The sequence below is a fragment of the Marasmius oreades genome, chromosome 3 (assembly GCF_018924745.1).
Source record: "Marasmius oreades isolate 03SP1 chromosome 3, whole genome shotgun sequence".
In the NCBI taxonomy this organism is placed as follows: domain Eukaryota; kingdom Fungi; phylum Basidiomycota; class Agaricomycetes; order Agaricales; family Marasmiaceae; genus Marasmius; species Marasmius oreades.
In genome coordinates, this window is record NC_057325.1 from 4,468,393 (window position 1) to 4,485,432 (window position 17,040).

At 42.3% G+C, this 17,040-nt stretch overlaps 4 protein-coding genes across 4 annotated transcripts; 1 reads left to right on the forward strand and 3 right to left on the reverse strand.

The window, feature by feature from the left end:
* Window positions 1-5,398: 5,398 nt before the first annotated feature.
* On the reverse strand, window positions 5,399-6,422 carry E1B28_006795 (uncharacterized protein; the record flags this gene model as incomplete). Its single annotated transcript, XM_043151495.1, has 7 exons — window positions 5,399-5,656; window positions 5,706-5,795; window positions 5,853-5,939; window positions 5,996-6,052; window positions 6,117-6,134; window positions 6,194-6,336; window positions 6,389-6,422. The coding sequence occupies 7 exons, from the start codon at window positions 6,420-6,422 to the stop codon at window positions 5,399-5,401; spliced, it is 687 nt and encodes a 228-aa protein (XP_043012591.1).
* Window positions 6,423-7,402: 980 nt separating this feature from the next.
* E1B28_006796 (uncharacterized protein) lies at window positions 7,403-7,960 on the reverse strand (the record flags this gene model as incomplete). Its single annotated transcript, XM_043151496.1, has 3 exons — window positions 7,403-7,561; window positions 7,618-7,821; window positions 7,892-7,960. The coding sequence occupies 3 exons, from the start codon at window positions 7,958-7,960 to the stop codon at window positions 7,403-7,405; spliced, it is 432 nt and encodes a 143-aa protein (XP_043012592.1).
* A 1,695-nt stretch (window positions 7,961-9,655) lies between these two features.
* E1B28_006797 (uncharacterized protein) lies at window positions 9,656-10,620 on the reverse strand (the record flags this gene model as incomplete). The annotated part of the gene is made up of 4 exons (XM_043151497.1): window positions 9,656-10,276; window positions 10,328-10,368; window positions 10,430-10,469; window positions 10,537-10,620. 4 exons carry the CDS (start codon window positions 10,618-10,620, stop codon window positions 9,656-9,658), a joined length of 786 nt encoding a protein of 261 aa, XP_043012593.1.
* A 966-nt stretch (window positions 10,621-11,586) lies between these two features.
* On the forward strand, window positions 11,587-12,685 carry E1B28_006798 (uncharacterized protein; the record flags this gene model as incomplete). Its single annotated transcript, XM_043151498.1, has 4 exons — window positions 11,587-11,740; window positions 11,800-12,320; window positions 12,374-12,587; window positions 12,639-12,685. 4 exons carry the CDS (start codon window positions 11,587-11,589, stop codon window positions 12,683-12,685), a joined length of 936 nt encoding a protein of 311 aa, XP_043012594.1.
* Window positions 12,686-17,040: the final 4,355 nt, after the last annotated feature.

Here is a 17,040-nt window from a genome sequence, read left to right on the forward strand (position 1 = left end):
TGGTAGGATTAATCTATCTTGGTGAGATTAGTGTAGAATTAGATGCCAATAAAATTACATAGGATTATATAGGATTAACAAGGATACTATTATGTAGAATTAAATAGAATTATAATGTGATTAATCCTTATTTTTGTTGGTTGGGATTGTACTTGCTTCTCCTCAGATTATGATAGGATTATATTGTAGTGATAGGATTAATTTACAGTGCGAGAATCTACTGAATTTTGAGTCTAGGATTAATCATATGTAGTGCAATTGTTGTGAATTGAGAAATACAGATTCCCAGAACATTACACGAAAGCCTGAAACACTGCAAAAGAGTGGGATTGATCTCTTCGAAGACTTGCATTTGAACACCTCACCAACTTTCTGTAAACTGACCATAGAAGGTTTGCAGAATCAGACCACCTTGACCGCAGAAGAGGTAGCATTGGCGAAGGAACACTTGTGAGAAGAAACCCAGTCTGGCAAACACAACCATAGTCAGGTCAATTGTAGTTTCAACAACTAAATTTGAGGAACTCACCATTGAACTTTCCCAACTTTCTGTCACTACCACTTTGAGTGATGTTGGTGTTGTTGAACCTGGAGATGAGGACAGACAATGCACAACATCACCTATAGAAAATGCTGTACCTCAATCTCTACCATAGTGGAGATTGGGGTGAGTTGCTAAGGAGAGCAGCCTGGGAAATTTGATTTGGCTATTTGGACCAAACAACAGCTTTGACCATTGTGACTACCATGGCCTTACTCGTGAATGTGAACCACCACCTCCACTTCGGTAGAGTCAGTGTGCAATCTTCTCTAGATCGATTGCATGCATTCAAGTCAAGTATTCATATTCTCTGCACTTATTCCATTGGTATGCTACTTTCTCCACTTCTGACATTGCATCGAGCTGATATCTTCCTCGTAATCTTAACATTGCGATGGAGTTGGGTAAGTCTTCTCCTTCTCTTCTTCCTTTCTACCTTGTGATACTCTTCTTTGGTCAAGTATCAATATTTTTCAGCTCCTCTATGGAAGAGCCGAAGTTATTTCTACCTTGCAATACCCTTCTTCGGTCAAGTATCAATATTTTCAGCTCCTCTACGGAAGAGCCGACATTATTTCTTGGTTTGATACTCTTCTTTGGTTGAGTTTCAATCGTTTCAACTCCTTCAGGAAGAGCCAGATTTCACACACTTTTTTGAGAAATCACTGACATTTCCACGGATTCTGCAAGTATTATTTTGTCCTTGGGTCCCCATGAAGGTCGAGTTGGAGCGATATTCAAAAAGGAGCATGTTTTTGTCACCACACCCAATGCTGAAGTCATTTTTGACCCTTTGTGCAGTGTTTGTTCAGTTTATCTTCACAAAAATAACCACTTTGGCCTTGAAGACCCACTATATTTTCCTCAGCTGTTCAGCCTCACCCATCCTCACCTCGCCCTCATTCCTCTCCCATCCACAGACAGTTCCGACGTCTATTTCATGTGCTGGTACCCTCTGACATGTAACAATTTTGAATGGGTCAATTCTGAATATGAATCAGGGTCATCTACTGGGTTAGGACTCTTCAAAAGGGATCTTCGTGCTAAAATTCGTGATACAGTCTCCTTACTCAATGAACATATGTTGAACATGGACCCTTCACACTCATATTTGCCCTGTAACAGTATATAAAGAACTACAACTGTAGTCTTTCATGGCTGCTAGTGCAACTGAACTGTGTCTGTAGCTTTGCTCGAGCCCTTCGCATGTTCGAGTTGGTCCAGCACATCTGCCTTGAGTGTGGTGGCCACACCAATTGGTTGGTCAACTATGCACATTGCTGGGAGCATTTGAATGTATTACAGACCAGTTATGAGGCCACTCGCACCATTGGCACTCTTGCTGGTAATCTGGAACTCACACAGCATCTACACAACTTAGGTGCAACCCCACTTCGATATCTTTAGCTTCGAAACACTAACAATTCGTTTCAGGAATTCCAGTGTGGCTCGTGCGAGATTTGAAAGAGAAGAGTTCCGAACTGTGGGTTTTGAGGTGAATAGATGCCCCCGATGTGAAAGAAAGTCTGTCCCTCCAGATGGGGGGATTCCAGCTCTCTTTTGAAGAAAGCAGCTCGTTAAACCCATGGTGTGGACTGGCAAAATCAGCATTTTGAATTTCAATCACTATGAGTGTCACAAATTGTTCACTTTCCAAGGCATGTCCAACCTCAAGAAATACCTGGAAATTAATTTTTTGGGGCATCCCAAGCATTCCTGGCATCTGGTCATCTTTATACAAAGTTTCCACTGTTCTAATCAGAAGTCTGGTAGTTAGTCACATGTTATTTCCTATTGGTTAAGCCCTATCCCCTTATAGATAGCTCAGTAGTATATAAACCCCCCCATGTATCTAGCTTTTTTCCCCAGCCTTGTAATTTTAAACCCTCTGTTTGTGTTTCTGTCTCTCGTGCTTTCTGCTTTTCCTCCTCTCTTTCTCCAGTTGAGCCATTGCTCCTGTCCAGTGTTCCTAAGTGTTCCCAAGTGTTCCTTCCAGTATTTCCAGTGCCCTCAGTATTCATCCAGTGTGCTTCAAGCGCTTTTAAGCTCCCACTCAGCATCCCTCAGTAAGTATTTACCTTTGAGTAAACCTTGTCACCTTGGTGCTCGCCCTTTGTAGTGTTGTCCATATTGTTTAGCTTGCCATGTAAGCCTTAAAACCCCACTAGTTGGGTGTAGTGGTTCTAAGGTTGAACAGTTTGTTTCAATGAGAAGATGTCGCTGCAGCTTCAAAAAGCCACAATGGCTCATCTCTACGAAGAGGAAACACCTGTATCAGAAGTCAATGTGCAGGCCTCTTCATCATCGACAGTACTACAAGTTTCAACTCCATCAGTGACAGACAACCATGAGTAACTTCAGCTATCTTTGCTAAGTATTTATTGACTTATTCTCTTTGGAGGTCCAAAGAAACACCATTGCATAGAAGCTGAAGCCCCTGCACCCCTGTCAGGAATTGAAAACTCTTCTGATGCACTCAACAGGTGAGGTTTCAAGACTTACTCAGAGAATCATCAAGTTGACACAAGTCAGGGGGATTAGGGATGCACAATGAATACTACTAGAGGTTCACTACAGATTTACAGACTAGAGTGTGATTTGGGATTGGAAATACTTATCCAAGGGTTTGTTGAATGGTTTCAGAAGGCTTAGAGGTGCTATTTGAGCAGTAGAATTCAGACAGAGCTTGGTTTGAGAGAGAGGAAACAGAATATATTGAGTAGATACTAGAAAAATAAGAGAAAGAAGCAAACAAACAGAGAGAGAAACAGAAGAGACAAAAGAGACAAAAGGAACAAAAGACTACAAGGGTTACAAATATCAAGGCTGAGGTTTGCTTGCAAACCTCAGGCCTTATATACTATTCTGTTATCTATCTAATGAGTCATTAATGAGTCAATTAATACATGAGTACAGCTATGCTATGACTAGAGATAAGAGATGAGTCAAAATGACTGTGCAAACCTGTGCAGACCTGTGCAGAGATGACTTGCCAGTTGGATTTACTGAGAATTGAATAGGGATAGTTGATAACAAGGATCTATTGATAAGATTAAGACTTAGAAAAATTGAAGGGGGGCCAGTACTATGTTGGTTGGCAGGGTTCAGCTGGCATAAGTGTTTTGGTTCATGACAACCCCCCCCCCCTGCTACCACCCACATCAAGTTCAAGGAAGTGGAGGCTAACTGTTGGAATATTTATTACATCTTCTCTTCTAACTCTACTTTATGATTGTTAACACCTCTTACTACTATCATTCCACAGTTGACCACAGTCGTGCACAGCAATCTGCAGCAGTACAGACCATATGGTCTTATCTATATTTACCTACATTATCAGTTCTACTCCCTTCACCTATAGTGAAGCCTCTGGTCATCTTTCCACCTGTAGTGGAAACCTCTTAGCTGCTAAGACTACCTGCTGTAGTCACTCTCAAGAATATCTCTTTATTCTTCTCACAGGTTATGGGCCCTGCCTTTTAACCTTATCCTTTAAAACATCCTCTTCACCATTGTATGGCACCAAAAGTTCAAACAGTTACACCACCAGTATCCACAGTACAACCACCTGCTGGGAACAAACCTTGTGCAAACAAAGAGCACATATACAATGATACAGAAAAATGAGACTGTTATTTTTCCAATAATATCTGGGAAGACTGCAGACAAAATTATTGTCTAAATCGTTACCAGTTGCTCGAACAGTAGCAATACCCTCTTGGGGAGTCTTTCCACATACAGAACAATGTTCCATAATAGAGGAAACACACGGTGTACAATCCTCTACTTCAAATCCTCAAACACCAGTACAACAATCTCCACCTCCTGTACAAATACCACCTGTACAGCAGCCTACAGAAAGAACCAGAACATGATTCTGAAGACTCAGAAGAGGAGATATACAAAGAAGATTCTGATACAGAAGACAAAGACAAAATGTCTGTCAACAAAGCATTTGACAAAGTCACAGAATTGAAATCTGATGGCAGTAATTGGACATCATGGAGCAAGCATGTGGAACACGCTGCTAAATCCATCAAAATGGAACACCTCCTACTCCTGGCACCAAATGATGATGATAAAGACAAAGATGCAACTCTCTTAAATGCCATGATAGGAAAACTTCCTGATGCCATTTTTCGACGATATCATGCCATGGAAACCACAACTGGTCTTTGGTTAGGTCTAGTAAAAGACTATGAAACCAAAAATGCCCATACAGAAGCACAACTCGAAAGACGTTTACACAGTCTTATCTGCCATAACCCAGCCAAGATCAATGAACATCTTGATGCTATGATCATAATACGTGATCAGCTAAATGAACGATATGCAACAATCACAGATATGCAATTCAAAAATGCCATCATCGCATCCCTACCAAATTCAATCATTCCCACCATTGATGCTATTGTGGAAACACACAGAATAACATCAACAACACTTACACCAGAAAACCTGATAGCAGTAAGAGAACTCCAAATGAGTAGCACTAAAATTCTACTGCCATGCCTATTCCTAATAACCAAGATTATTCACTAAAGGTCATAAAACCTCTCCTCCTTTCTGTAATATTCCAATCTGTCAATCATATCATCAAATTCATCCAAGGACACTCTCCAGTACATCAGCATCTTGACAATTTACTGGTGAGAACTTTTTGACGACTTTTTGGACTTGCACAAGCCAACAAGTCGACCAGTCACCAGCTATGTCTGATTTCTGGCAAGCTCAGTTTTGCTCGGGTCCACCTGCCAAAATTTTCCAGTCACCTCAACTTCTCACAAAAACCTCCACTGTTGGAGGCTTTCCAAGGGCAGCTATCATGTTATGGAACATATGCCAGCTATTTTGACCTCATTGGCTGGCGTGTGGTTGCGATATGTGAAGGAGCTGGTGAACTTGCGAGGGGGTGGACTGGTCGAACCAGCCAAAAAGCCCAGAAAAGCCAGGAAAGTTCACCAGCAAATTGTGTAAGTTGCTGATGTAAATCTCCTCATTTTCCTCAATGCTTAGCCTCCATATCACAACCACCAAAATTAACCCACTCAAAGCCATGAGCAAAATGTAGGGAATCTTGAGCAACAAATAGCTCTGTTTATTTGAGTTTAGTGACTAGGATATTGTTAACCTTGATATAACAACAATTTTACTCTAAACTCACCATTTCATTGCATAAATCAACTGGTGAGGCCTTCTTAAGAACTTGTGGATCTTCAATCAAGAAGCACTTGGATGATGTTAATTCATCAGCCTGGTCATATCAAGTCTTCTATGATGTCCTCCAAAAACAAATAATAATAACACATACCAAAGATTGGTAACCTGAGATTGGAATCCCTTCGTAACCCTCAGTTTGGTGTTTTGGAATTGGAATGCCTTTACATTCTTCAGTATGCTGAGGCTTATCAGTTCAAGTTTCAGCTTTCTCCTGTAATATGGGGGGGGACTCACCAAAACTGGGTCCAACTCTATAGAAGGAGTGTGATTGACATCCTCCATCATTCTATTCTGTAGAATATAGCTGTGAGAATTCTGGGTATGCATGTTAAGTTCAGATGCAAATTACACAAACCTTGATATCAGTGTTCACCTGAAACCATGAGTTAGCATAGAGACAATCTACATTGCCTGAGAAGATGACTGGCTTACTGCAGTGAATAGTTGAGCAAGAGCTTTGTGTATGTCATGAATTCTCTTTTCAGTTTGCAGATATGCCTGTTGCTGCCATGAATTTGACACATCTATAGGGCCTCCAACATTCTGTTCAGCAAGTCCAGTGTAATGAACTTCATCTAAAAAATCATCAGTAAACAAGTACACAAACTGTTGTCTTTGCAGGAATACCTAATTGATGAGCAAGGAAACGTGATTCCAACATTCTCCTTCCAAGGCCTCATCCCGATCGGAGTACTTTCAGATGGAAAGCTGTTTGCATTCCCAAATCTAATTTCTGGGACACCTGTAACATGTGGTCAATCACTGGAACAGAAGCTGTCTCCTGGGTACTCTTGTGAGTGATAAGACTTTTGAGAGACTGTATCTCTGACAGAAATCTGTCAGCCAAATTCTCAATGTTATCCTTCAATTGTTCCTACAGGGTCTATTATAAAAAAGAAATCATCATGGTACAGGATTTCAAATGTACGTTCATAGCAGCTATCTCACTTCGTAACTCGTATATAGCTGACAAATAAGATTCAGTCTCCTCAAAATTTTTGCATCCATCAGACTTGAATATATCCAAAATGCCGCTCATTTCAAGTAGTGTTGGTGTAGTGTTGATTAGAACTGGGCTCCGGGCACGGCATGACGAGTTGGAAGAGTATTCCTACATAAGTGATCACCAATGTCAATTCACATAGTGCCAAGGTCAATGAAATGTACTACTGTCTTATTAGTCATGTCAGCATGATTGAATCCATTATCGACTTGTATATCAGGTAGCGTCGGTGTAGCCTGAGATTCTGACGAGTATTCCTACACAGACGTTATGATCATATCAGCATTGGCAGTTAAAAATTCGAACAGCACCTAATGGTAGCACTAATCATGGTGAAATACCTTCTCATTGGTGGTGTCGGTATCTGCTTGTACTGATGGAAGATGTTGGCGTTGTGTGAGTTCATCATTGATGTTGTCCTGACTGTTTTGCTATGGTCCAGTGTCAGCTACTCATAATGGACAAGCGTCACTAGTCACTAGTAGTACCTTCTCTCTGTTAATTTGCTGTACAGTCTTGCAGCAAGTACTATGACCTCACGCAGTTAAAAGTGGACCCAGGATCTTAGCTGCAACTTCTTTGATGGGGACTGGACCAGTATATGACCTCTCCAGATGTGTGTCCAGTGACTTTGACACCTATGGACAGCGTTGCTGCATGGAGAAAATACCTTCCTGCAGTTGAGACCACTGATCAATGTTAGGGTAGCTTGGTTTACCACCAGACCAAGGATGATTATTCGTGTGTTTCTCGAGCTCACTGAGAATCCCAATGAGTATTTCAGGGTCACTAGAAACCTGTACAAGTCGTCGACCTTCCTCAAATTAAAATCACGAAAGGAACCATCACACACCTTTTCCTGCAAAAACTCTACGTTGGAGGTTAAACGTGATCCAATTTCCTTTCCATGCAGCATCGCCCTCACTATAAAACCGCAGTTTTTTGCGTTGATTACAATGTATGGTGACTTGGAGGTGGCTTCAATTGGATCCGAAATTGAGCTGATATCCTCAGAAATGTATGCTTCACATTCAAGAAGACGTTGTTTGATCTCTTCCTATATGACATCAATCATAAGTGTGGAGTCGTAGCGTAACTTTGATGAGAAAAGAGAAGGGAAAACACACCGATTCCGCTTTAAGTGCCACTAATCCTTCTGACAGCGCTTCCTCTGCTATTTGGTCCTTCAGAGTCATGAAGGTGTCATAACACTCTCCCTGATCTTCTGCCTATGCATTCAAAATATCGTCGAGCTCGTGAACAGACACCATCATGTTGGAGGATGGATGAAAGAGACTGAAGAGCACGGTGGCACGATCACATGATGCGATCCATTTAAATATTCTGCAGACTCTTAGACCCTTGACATCCTACTTTGAATCATCATTCCATTGTGCCACTCTCCTCAGCCACTAAATAACCAATACCACTACTATCATCCATGTCGCACACAGAGTCTGTCAGAAACCCAGGGCTGTTCTCCGACTGCGAATTTGTTTTGCCAGTCGAAAACTTGAAAGTTTTCTTGAGGAAGGCGAGTGGCTCAGGTGATGGGTTGATTCATTATTACAGGTGAGTTTCATGTCTCTAAATTTCACATGTCGACTGACTTTGGTCACCAAGCTATCCCATTACAAACAGCAAGAAATGATGCTTGACCTAGCAAAACACCACATCAAAGGATTGTGAGAGAAAAATGGGGAATTGCAAGAGAAAAATAAGGAATTGGAGAAGAGGGTCAATGACCTCGAGTCAGATATCATGGACCTGGACAGGGAGATGATTACTTTAGAAGCTCAGCTCTACAGGGTTCGTTAAGCTCTAGCCTCTGGTGCAACAATGAATGCAAGCATGTGTACTACCTTTCATGTAAATCTCTTGGTGTAAAATGAATCAACCCATTCCAATAACGGCATATTTCCTTTCCCCTCACTAAGACACTGAAACCAAATACCTATCATTAACACCAAAATCATCATGCACCATGATAAACACATCCTTGCTGTGAGATTGTTTAGTGATGGAAAGTGAAATGTGGGTGTATGGTGCACACGCACCGACAGATCCTGTCTTGAAAGGCATGTTGCCAATTGTATGCCATAAAACCATGTGAGGATAGGAAGTATTGTCTACAAGCATTGCGATCCGTGCCACATCTGAGTTGTTTTCGTAGATTGACTTTGTCAAAGTATTAACCAATGGATCTGTAATTCATTGCAGGACTATCTCACCACGATCAAGATAATAGACTCTGCAGCAGCATTCAAATTAGTATGTACTATACAGGGAGCCCTTGAGCAGATACCAACCTTGTCATGAACTGATACTACTCTGTTGGCCGTTTGCCCATTGGAATAGCTGCGACTTTGAACACCCAATGATGAAGTCAGGGGACTGTGTGACAAAGCATGCTTCCCATGCAGCCTCTACACCGCATGTGAACTTCCTAGAGACGAGTGAGCTATTGATGTTATAAAGGAGGAATTTGCAGTTTTCAGCTACGGGAAACTGGCGAGATCTTCCACATACTTCCATGCTAAATTTTTGCAGCGAGCATAGATCAGACCATTGCAGATGGTGATAAGAGCTGCACGAACACTTTACTGGCGGTTCTCAAACCCTTTGTGGCGATCTCAGATACGACAGAGTCGAATGAAAATTTCCAGATTTTGGTAAGGTGAAGTAATGAGAATACGAACAAGTATCCTGGGATGACGCATAACACACAAGATAGCAGAATTGGCGTATGATACCAAAATGGTCAAACAGTTCAGTGTGAACACTGAAGTGACTTGGAAGTGGCTTATCGACTCTCCATCGACATTGGGAGGTTGAGGTAGCTGGCCGAGTAAGATCCAATCGTGGTCTATATCTTGTAAAAATAAGGGAGGTTAGGCCACAACAACTGTATAGTCTAGTATTTGCTTGCCTGCAACCTGCCAGAACCAAACCGTTTTCCCAACTCCAACGGCCAGAATTCGTTCATCATGCAAAGAAGAAAGTGAGGATACGTCCCCAGGAACAGGTGTGGCTTGTGTGAGCCTTGATTCTAGCTCCTGAATAGAAAAATTGGTTTCTGGGCAAGTCTTCATGATGACCTCCTGAATGGTATTGAGGAGGATGTCATCTCGACAGAAATTTGATATAGGTTGATCAGAAGCAAACATTGCATGCTTCGCCGTCAGGAGGACAAGACTGGACCAATTACTCTTCACAAAATCTGAATAGTCCTTGGCAGTTGTTCCAGCCCTCTGGCCGGCTCTCTTTCTGGGTTCTTGAGGCTGAGATGGAGCAGGATTTGGTGAATGGGCTCGAGACCCAGCAGGTGTACCTGTATGTGAGGCTGACCAAGATCCAGAACAAGGCAGCTGTTGAGGTCCTTTCTTCGGGAGAGGATTGAATTCAACTGAAGGTTGACGAGATGGCTGACGAGAGGGTTGGCAAGATGGCACGGTTGATGAATTCTGTGAGCCTGGCTGTGAGTTGACAGGTGGCATCGTGACGAAACCAAGCTGTATAAAAGGATCAACAAAAAAACGAACTGAGATACGTTCAACACGTACCATGTTGTCTTCATTTGCACCCATCTCCCACTCTCCTTCACCTGGAGGGATGTCCTCAATATCACTATCAACAAGTCCACCACCTCGCCTCTCTTCTCGTACAAGTTGCACTCGAAATCACTTGGAAAGGTCTGTCCTGCCGCTGTAACAGACCAATGTCAGTACTGATGACGTTGACGGCAGATGTAAACCTACCTTGGTTGGCACACCTTCCTATCATGTGCAGCCATCTTCTTTCCCTTTTCACCCCCACTGGTACTCTTGGTACTCTTCGCTGGTCCCGCCGGTCTCATCTGCTTCGCTTTCTGAATGAACAAGACAAAGGTGAGTTGATGATTTTCAAACTTGAATGTAAAATGACTAACCGGCTTTATCTCAACCTCACTGCTATCATCAGAGTCTCTCACCCATCAATGTCAATGTACTCATGGGAGTCTGAAAACAAGTTGTGCTCGTCTCGTTCTCCCACAGGTTGTTCACTGCCACCATACACCTCATTCTCTGTCTCTTTGGGTACATTCAGTAAGTCATATGCCCTTGTTCTCACTTTCAAATCCTGTATGGTCTGCTGTTCACGCAGCATCGACTTCAGCTTCTCCAACTCCACTTCCTTCGCATGTATCTCCTGCATTCTCACAAGCTTCTTCTGTAGTTGCACGCGTTTTTCGACCTGGACTTCCTCAGAAGACCACCTGGGATGGGGGCGATCCGGTCATGCTGGGTCTAGATTCTTGTTTGCACAAGGTAGGGTCCTTCTTTTACCTGTTTTGGCTGATTTAATACCCAGCCTTGTGAAAAAAGACTGTGGTCATACCATGCTTGTTTTTGCTACTGGATGCTGCCTCTGGATCTCCATCTTCGGACTGTTCAGTAGTGGGAGAAACTGGTTGAGCGCTGGTGGCAGCGGCAGCAGAACATTTTGATTGCGAACGTGAGTGTGTGTTCAAGGTTTGTGAATTTTTGTCATCACTGACCGGCAAATTGACAGGTTTTTTCTTGGAGTGAGGGGGCATAGAAAGAGAGCAATGTGGGATGTGTGTGGGACGTGTGAAATGTGTGGGAGGGATGCAGGTGTGTGTTGGATTGAATTGCCGCAAATTTGCCGGTTTGCTAATTATTTGTCACTGCCAGCACCAGCAGTCACACACACAACCACATGTGTTCCACAACATGTTTTCACATAACATCTTATCCTCATATAAATTCAGATAGCGAAGAACTCCCTCATACCCCATCCATATTCACCAAACTGAACCCAAATGTCTGACTTTTGTTGCGCTACTTGCAACCAGGTCTTTCGATCACCTGGTGGTCTCACCCGCCATAAAAATATCAAACACCCTGCCATTTCCTTTGGACCACAGAACACTGGGGAAAGTCAACATCAGTTCAAAACACACCCACACTTTCATGGTGCATTTCTTCAATATCACTGATTTGTCAACTAATATAGCTTACTTCTCCTATTTTAGCCAATCCATACAATGCACATGGCATTCCTGTACCTGAAAATAAGCCCCCCAAGTCAATTACCGAACCTCCTATCCATCTTGCAGAAGCCTGGAGCCCATTCAAAAACCATTCTACTTACAATTGGTCACATTTTTTTTATGTTGAACTCAAAGCCTCGAAGGGGAAAATCAACAAGTCTTTGGATATTCTAGCAGCACAGCTTCTTGAAGTTGGGGGTAGTAATACTCCATTCAAGGACGCACAAGCACTCTATACAGCAATTGACTCTATTCAAGAAGGAAATACTCCATGGTTGACATATCATATTAAGTATACTGGTGAGCTGCCAGATGATCCACCCCTTTGGATGACAGAAGTTTATGAGTTCTGTATCCGTGATACATTGAACATTCTTACGGAACAACTTAAAACGGAAGTGTTTAGTGGCCAGTTCAATTACACTCCTTATTGGGAGTGGAATACTCGCAATGAGAGAGTTTATTCCAATCTGCTCTCTGGGGATTGGGTATGGGATATTGCCGTAAGTTGTATTTTATTTGTTTGTTTGTTGATATACTTATCAATTTGTCTTAGGATGAAATTTCTAAAGACCCAGACCTATCTCGCAGCACAAATGGGGCAATGCTGGTTCCTCTTGTTCTAGGAAGTGACAAAACAACAGTCTCTGTTGGTACGGGACATCAAGAATATCATCCTGCCTATATCTCGCCTGGAAATCTAACAAATATTGCAAGAAGAGCACATGGCAATAGCGTTCTTCCTTTTATGTTCTTTGCTATTCCCCGAAGTGAGCATATTATCTTGCCAGTTACGATAATTCTGATGACTCATACTACAGCAAATCAAAATGATAGAAAGTCACAATTATTTCATACTTTCTGTTGACGTCTCTATCACCACAGTTTGTTCACAGCACTAAAGGTGCTAAAACCATATATGACCACCCCAATCCTTCTGAAATGTCCTGATGGCCACTACCGTCGAGTCATATTTCAACTAGGTCCCTATATTGCTGACTATTCTGAGTAAACATACCTCTCCTGTGTTGTTCAGGGTTGGTGCCCAAGGTATGTCTCTTTTCACACTCTGATATTTTTGGGGATAGCCTAGATATTGAACAATGTCCTATATTCAGCCAGAAGGTGTAACATATCGTATACTCTCGCTATGACAAGTCACTATGAGGGCTCTGAAACGTGTCCGACAGCAAGAACTGCTAGGCACTTAGTCAACTTAGTACTCAAAGGGTGGACTAATAGTGTGAACTAATAGGGACTCAGAGGATTCTGACAAGATAAGTCTGTATAGACTCTCAGTTGATAGAAGAACTCTCAGTAGGCAGTTAGATTCACAAGAAAGAGATAGATTGTTAGAGAAATAAGAGAAATACGACAGTTAAGGCAATAGTAAGGCTAAGGAGTCTAGTACATGTGAAGAGGTTTTTATACTACTATTTAGGTACTTAGTCATCAAGAAATGGAACAAAAAGGAATGTTGGGGAAAGGGAGAGAATATTCAAGGGGGTTCTCGGGAAATAGCCACAGAATAAATGAGGGATGGCGTACACGAGTTATGTAGTGTGTCTGGGTTAGCCAGCTAAATCAGGTTAGGCCAGATATTTCAGGAATGCGGGAATTCTAGTAACACGGACATTATTACCATTGTTGCCATAGATGTAAATGTGAACGGATCAATGGTGAATATTAGGAAATTTGTACAGTATGTTACAGAAGGTCACTGTGTTTCACTCTGCCGTCATTACTTGCTATGCACCAAGTGATGAATGTGGGAGCAATGGAATGTACAGAGAACACATCCGCTCAAACCCACACTGGCATGACAGACACCCTCGCAGAGATACAGTGTTTGTACAGGTGGACAGCTCACTCCCAGGTATTCTGGGCCTTGCTGTTGCTCATGTGCTCCTCTTCTCTTTCACCCATAATAACAAGTATTATCCATGTGCATTGTTCAACTGGTACCTTCAGCCTGATGACAAGCCTGATGAAGACACTGGGATGTGGGTTGTTGAACAGGAAGTACAAAGAGATGGCAGACCCACCTTGGCCATTATTCATCTAGAATCAATTGCCCACTCCGCACACCTTCTCCCTTGTTTTGGTATGGATACTCTTCCAGAAATTTTTCATCATTCAGACTCTCTTGATGCATTTGAGTCATATTATGTTAACAAATTTACAAACCATCAAATGTTTAGTTTTTTATCTAGCAATTGAACAATATGTACTTTACTGTATGAATAATTTATAACATCTGCAAGAAGAATTTGAACACCATGTCTTACCAACTTCACATCATTCAAGTTCTCTGTATAATTCCTCTCATCCAATCTTATGTGTAGCTAGTTGTATACTCAAATTGAATTATATTGTAATTGCTTTTTATCACCTTTATAATTCTTTTTCTTCATCAGCAAACCTGTTCATGTTGTATGTAGACTATCTAGCGTGCATAGCAGATTAGAAAGTGGCCCCTTTATATAGCGTTAATTAGCCCACAGCATAAGTTATGTAACACTGTACAGTACTCACACAATGGTACATAGCACGCTATAGCTGGCCATAACCAGGGGCTATAGCTATTATGTAGACTAGATAGACTACTGATCTCCTGAACCAATATGATAGTATTGTGTATCTGTATTTAATGTGCATTCATCAGGCAGCTTGCCCCAGGCAATAAATCAAAAGAAACCGGATATTATTCATGAGTTATGTATAGTATGATAGTGTCAGGAAATAAGAAACCTGCGCCAAGCCCAACGACTGCAACGTCCACGCAAGTTCTGTGGCACCAACTGGTCCCCATTCACCAGGCTCATTCCCATTATCCATTTCAGGACCTGACTCCAGCTCATCCACTTCACTATCTGTTTCGCCCATTCTTTCCTGCATTTCCATAGCTGCATGCTTGACTAAACTGTCGGAGAGAGTCTGGACATCGGAGGATTTAGACACCCAGGAGAAGGCCGTGCTTTGAAAAAGAAAGCATAAGCCTTAGAGAACAACCTTGATTCCAGTCAAGACTTACGCCGGTCGGCTCCCAGTGTGGCTTTGAAAGTTCCAGGTCCAGATTTGCCAGCCTTTGTTTGTCAAGCCTGCCACAAAAAAAGGAAATAAGAGAGTTGGGGAGAGAAGGAAGTTTGGAGTGCAAGTGGTAGTAACAAAGCAAGGGGAAAAAGTGGAAGGAAGGGAAGTAAAACGTACAATAATAATATATATAGCTACAACATGTCACAATGCATACCCTGTCCCTCAGATAAATCGGTGATCTCGGCAGTGACTACGATAATAATATATATAGCTACGACATGTCGCAATGCATACCCTGTCCCTCGGATAAATTGGTGATCTCAGCGGTGACTCGAGCATTCTTTAAGTCAAACATCGCAGATAATGGACATCAGATAATGTACTTGGTCAGGCATCCTGGTTTTTTCACAACCCTTACCTACAGCCCTGAGACTACTAAGTTTTGGCCATCTTTGTATACCATTTGTTATGCAGGAAGAATGAGGGAAGAGCCTGAGGTTAATGATGGAGAAGGTTTAGAAATTCGTAAGTAGAGTCTTGATGTATAACGTTAACTATATAATTGACAATTTTCTTCATAGCAGCCATAACTTACATAGCAACGAGCATGAACTATGTAGTGCTATGTAGCGCTAACCCAGTGCTATGGGGCATATGAGTACTACATGTAGCCTTGGCAGCGGTTACATAGTCGAAAACAGGTTTGCTGATGTTGCTGTCCACATTATTAGAGCTTATGGCCCAGGGCTAGCAATGCCTGGACATTGTAAGATCTCACTGTGTAACTATGTAGAACATAGAACAACCAATAACATATGCATACAGAACTACCATACAGAGGTCCTTTTGGCATATCTATAGTAGTAAGAGACTAGAGAGGGTGTTTGAAAGGCATTTGTAAGGGGAGTATTTGAAAATTCGAAGATTTTACTCTGAAAGTACCATTTTGATAATCTGGAGGCATGTTTTTTTGAAAATAAACACATATTATAGCATACTTTGTACCTACATACATCAAAACCCTTGGTGGCAACTGAGCGGCACGACTTAGACACGCTTTTTCATTAGCGGGAGGCGTGTGAAGGTACCACGTGTCCTCCAAACTTGAGGCTGCGCCGTTATCCGGCACCGACAAGTCAACAAGTCGCAGCTTTTCGGCTTTTCGGATTTAATGATCTGAATTTGGTAAAAAAAGTGCCGAAAAGTGGCTTTTGTCTTGTCCGCCAGTAAAAAAGCCGAAAAAAGCTCAAAAAAGCCGAAAAGGCTTATGTCATTTTGCTGATGAACCCCCCTTGCGGCCATTGGGAAGGCATCGGGATGGAATTCGGAGCAACGAGCAGTGGGGAGATCGAGAATAAGAATATCATAGGCATTCGGGTAAAAAGTGACACAGAGATTGGGGCACCTGCGCGACATATGATAGGAAACGGACACGGTGCGGTTGGTGGCCCAGGTGCCGACAAGAACGTCTGATGTGTGGTATCCGTGTTGTAGATCAATGGAGTTGACCGGCAACTCCGGCAAGCGCAAACACAACTATTAGAATATTCCGGTTATTTCTCTCCTACTTTCTTACTCAGCTACTTACTCATCTTCCTCAGAACACAGTACATACAAGAACATTCTAGATACATGGACTACTAGTATATAAACCAGATGTAAAGCCTACACAATATATAGAGTTCTTTCCATATTTCCACAATAATCCGACCATTTGAATTTATGAATGACCGAAAATCTTTTTGAGCCAGTCTGGGAACACTTGCATAACTTGAAGATATACTAAATGTCATCCTTGTAAACCGTACCTCCGTTCTCGATTCGTCAACGTATAATTCTATTAGTATGAGTCCTTACTTCACAATTGCTTACTGATCAGTTCAACACATCTCTCGACCAACCCTCGACCTTCCTCCTCCATCGACTCTGTGCCAGCTTGTTCGTTGCTTGCATTCCACACCTACACGGGCTATATACGTGCCAGCTGCCAGTAGCATGTCACGGCTTATTGCCATGTCGACTTCCATCTCCTCGGAGCAAGCGTTGACCGCCCTGAAATCCTCAGCTTTCTATCGCGTACTACTGCCATAGTACCGAGTCACTTCTCCAGAGTCCGAGTCGGTGCTGAGTCCGATCAGCCTAGAGCCTCCGGGCTGCAGTTTAAATTCTCTGTTCATCACGTCTGCC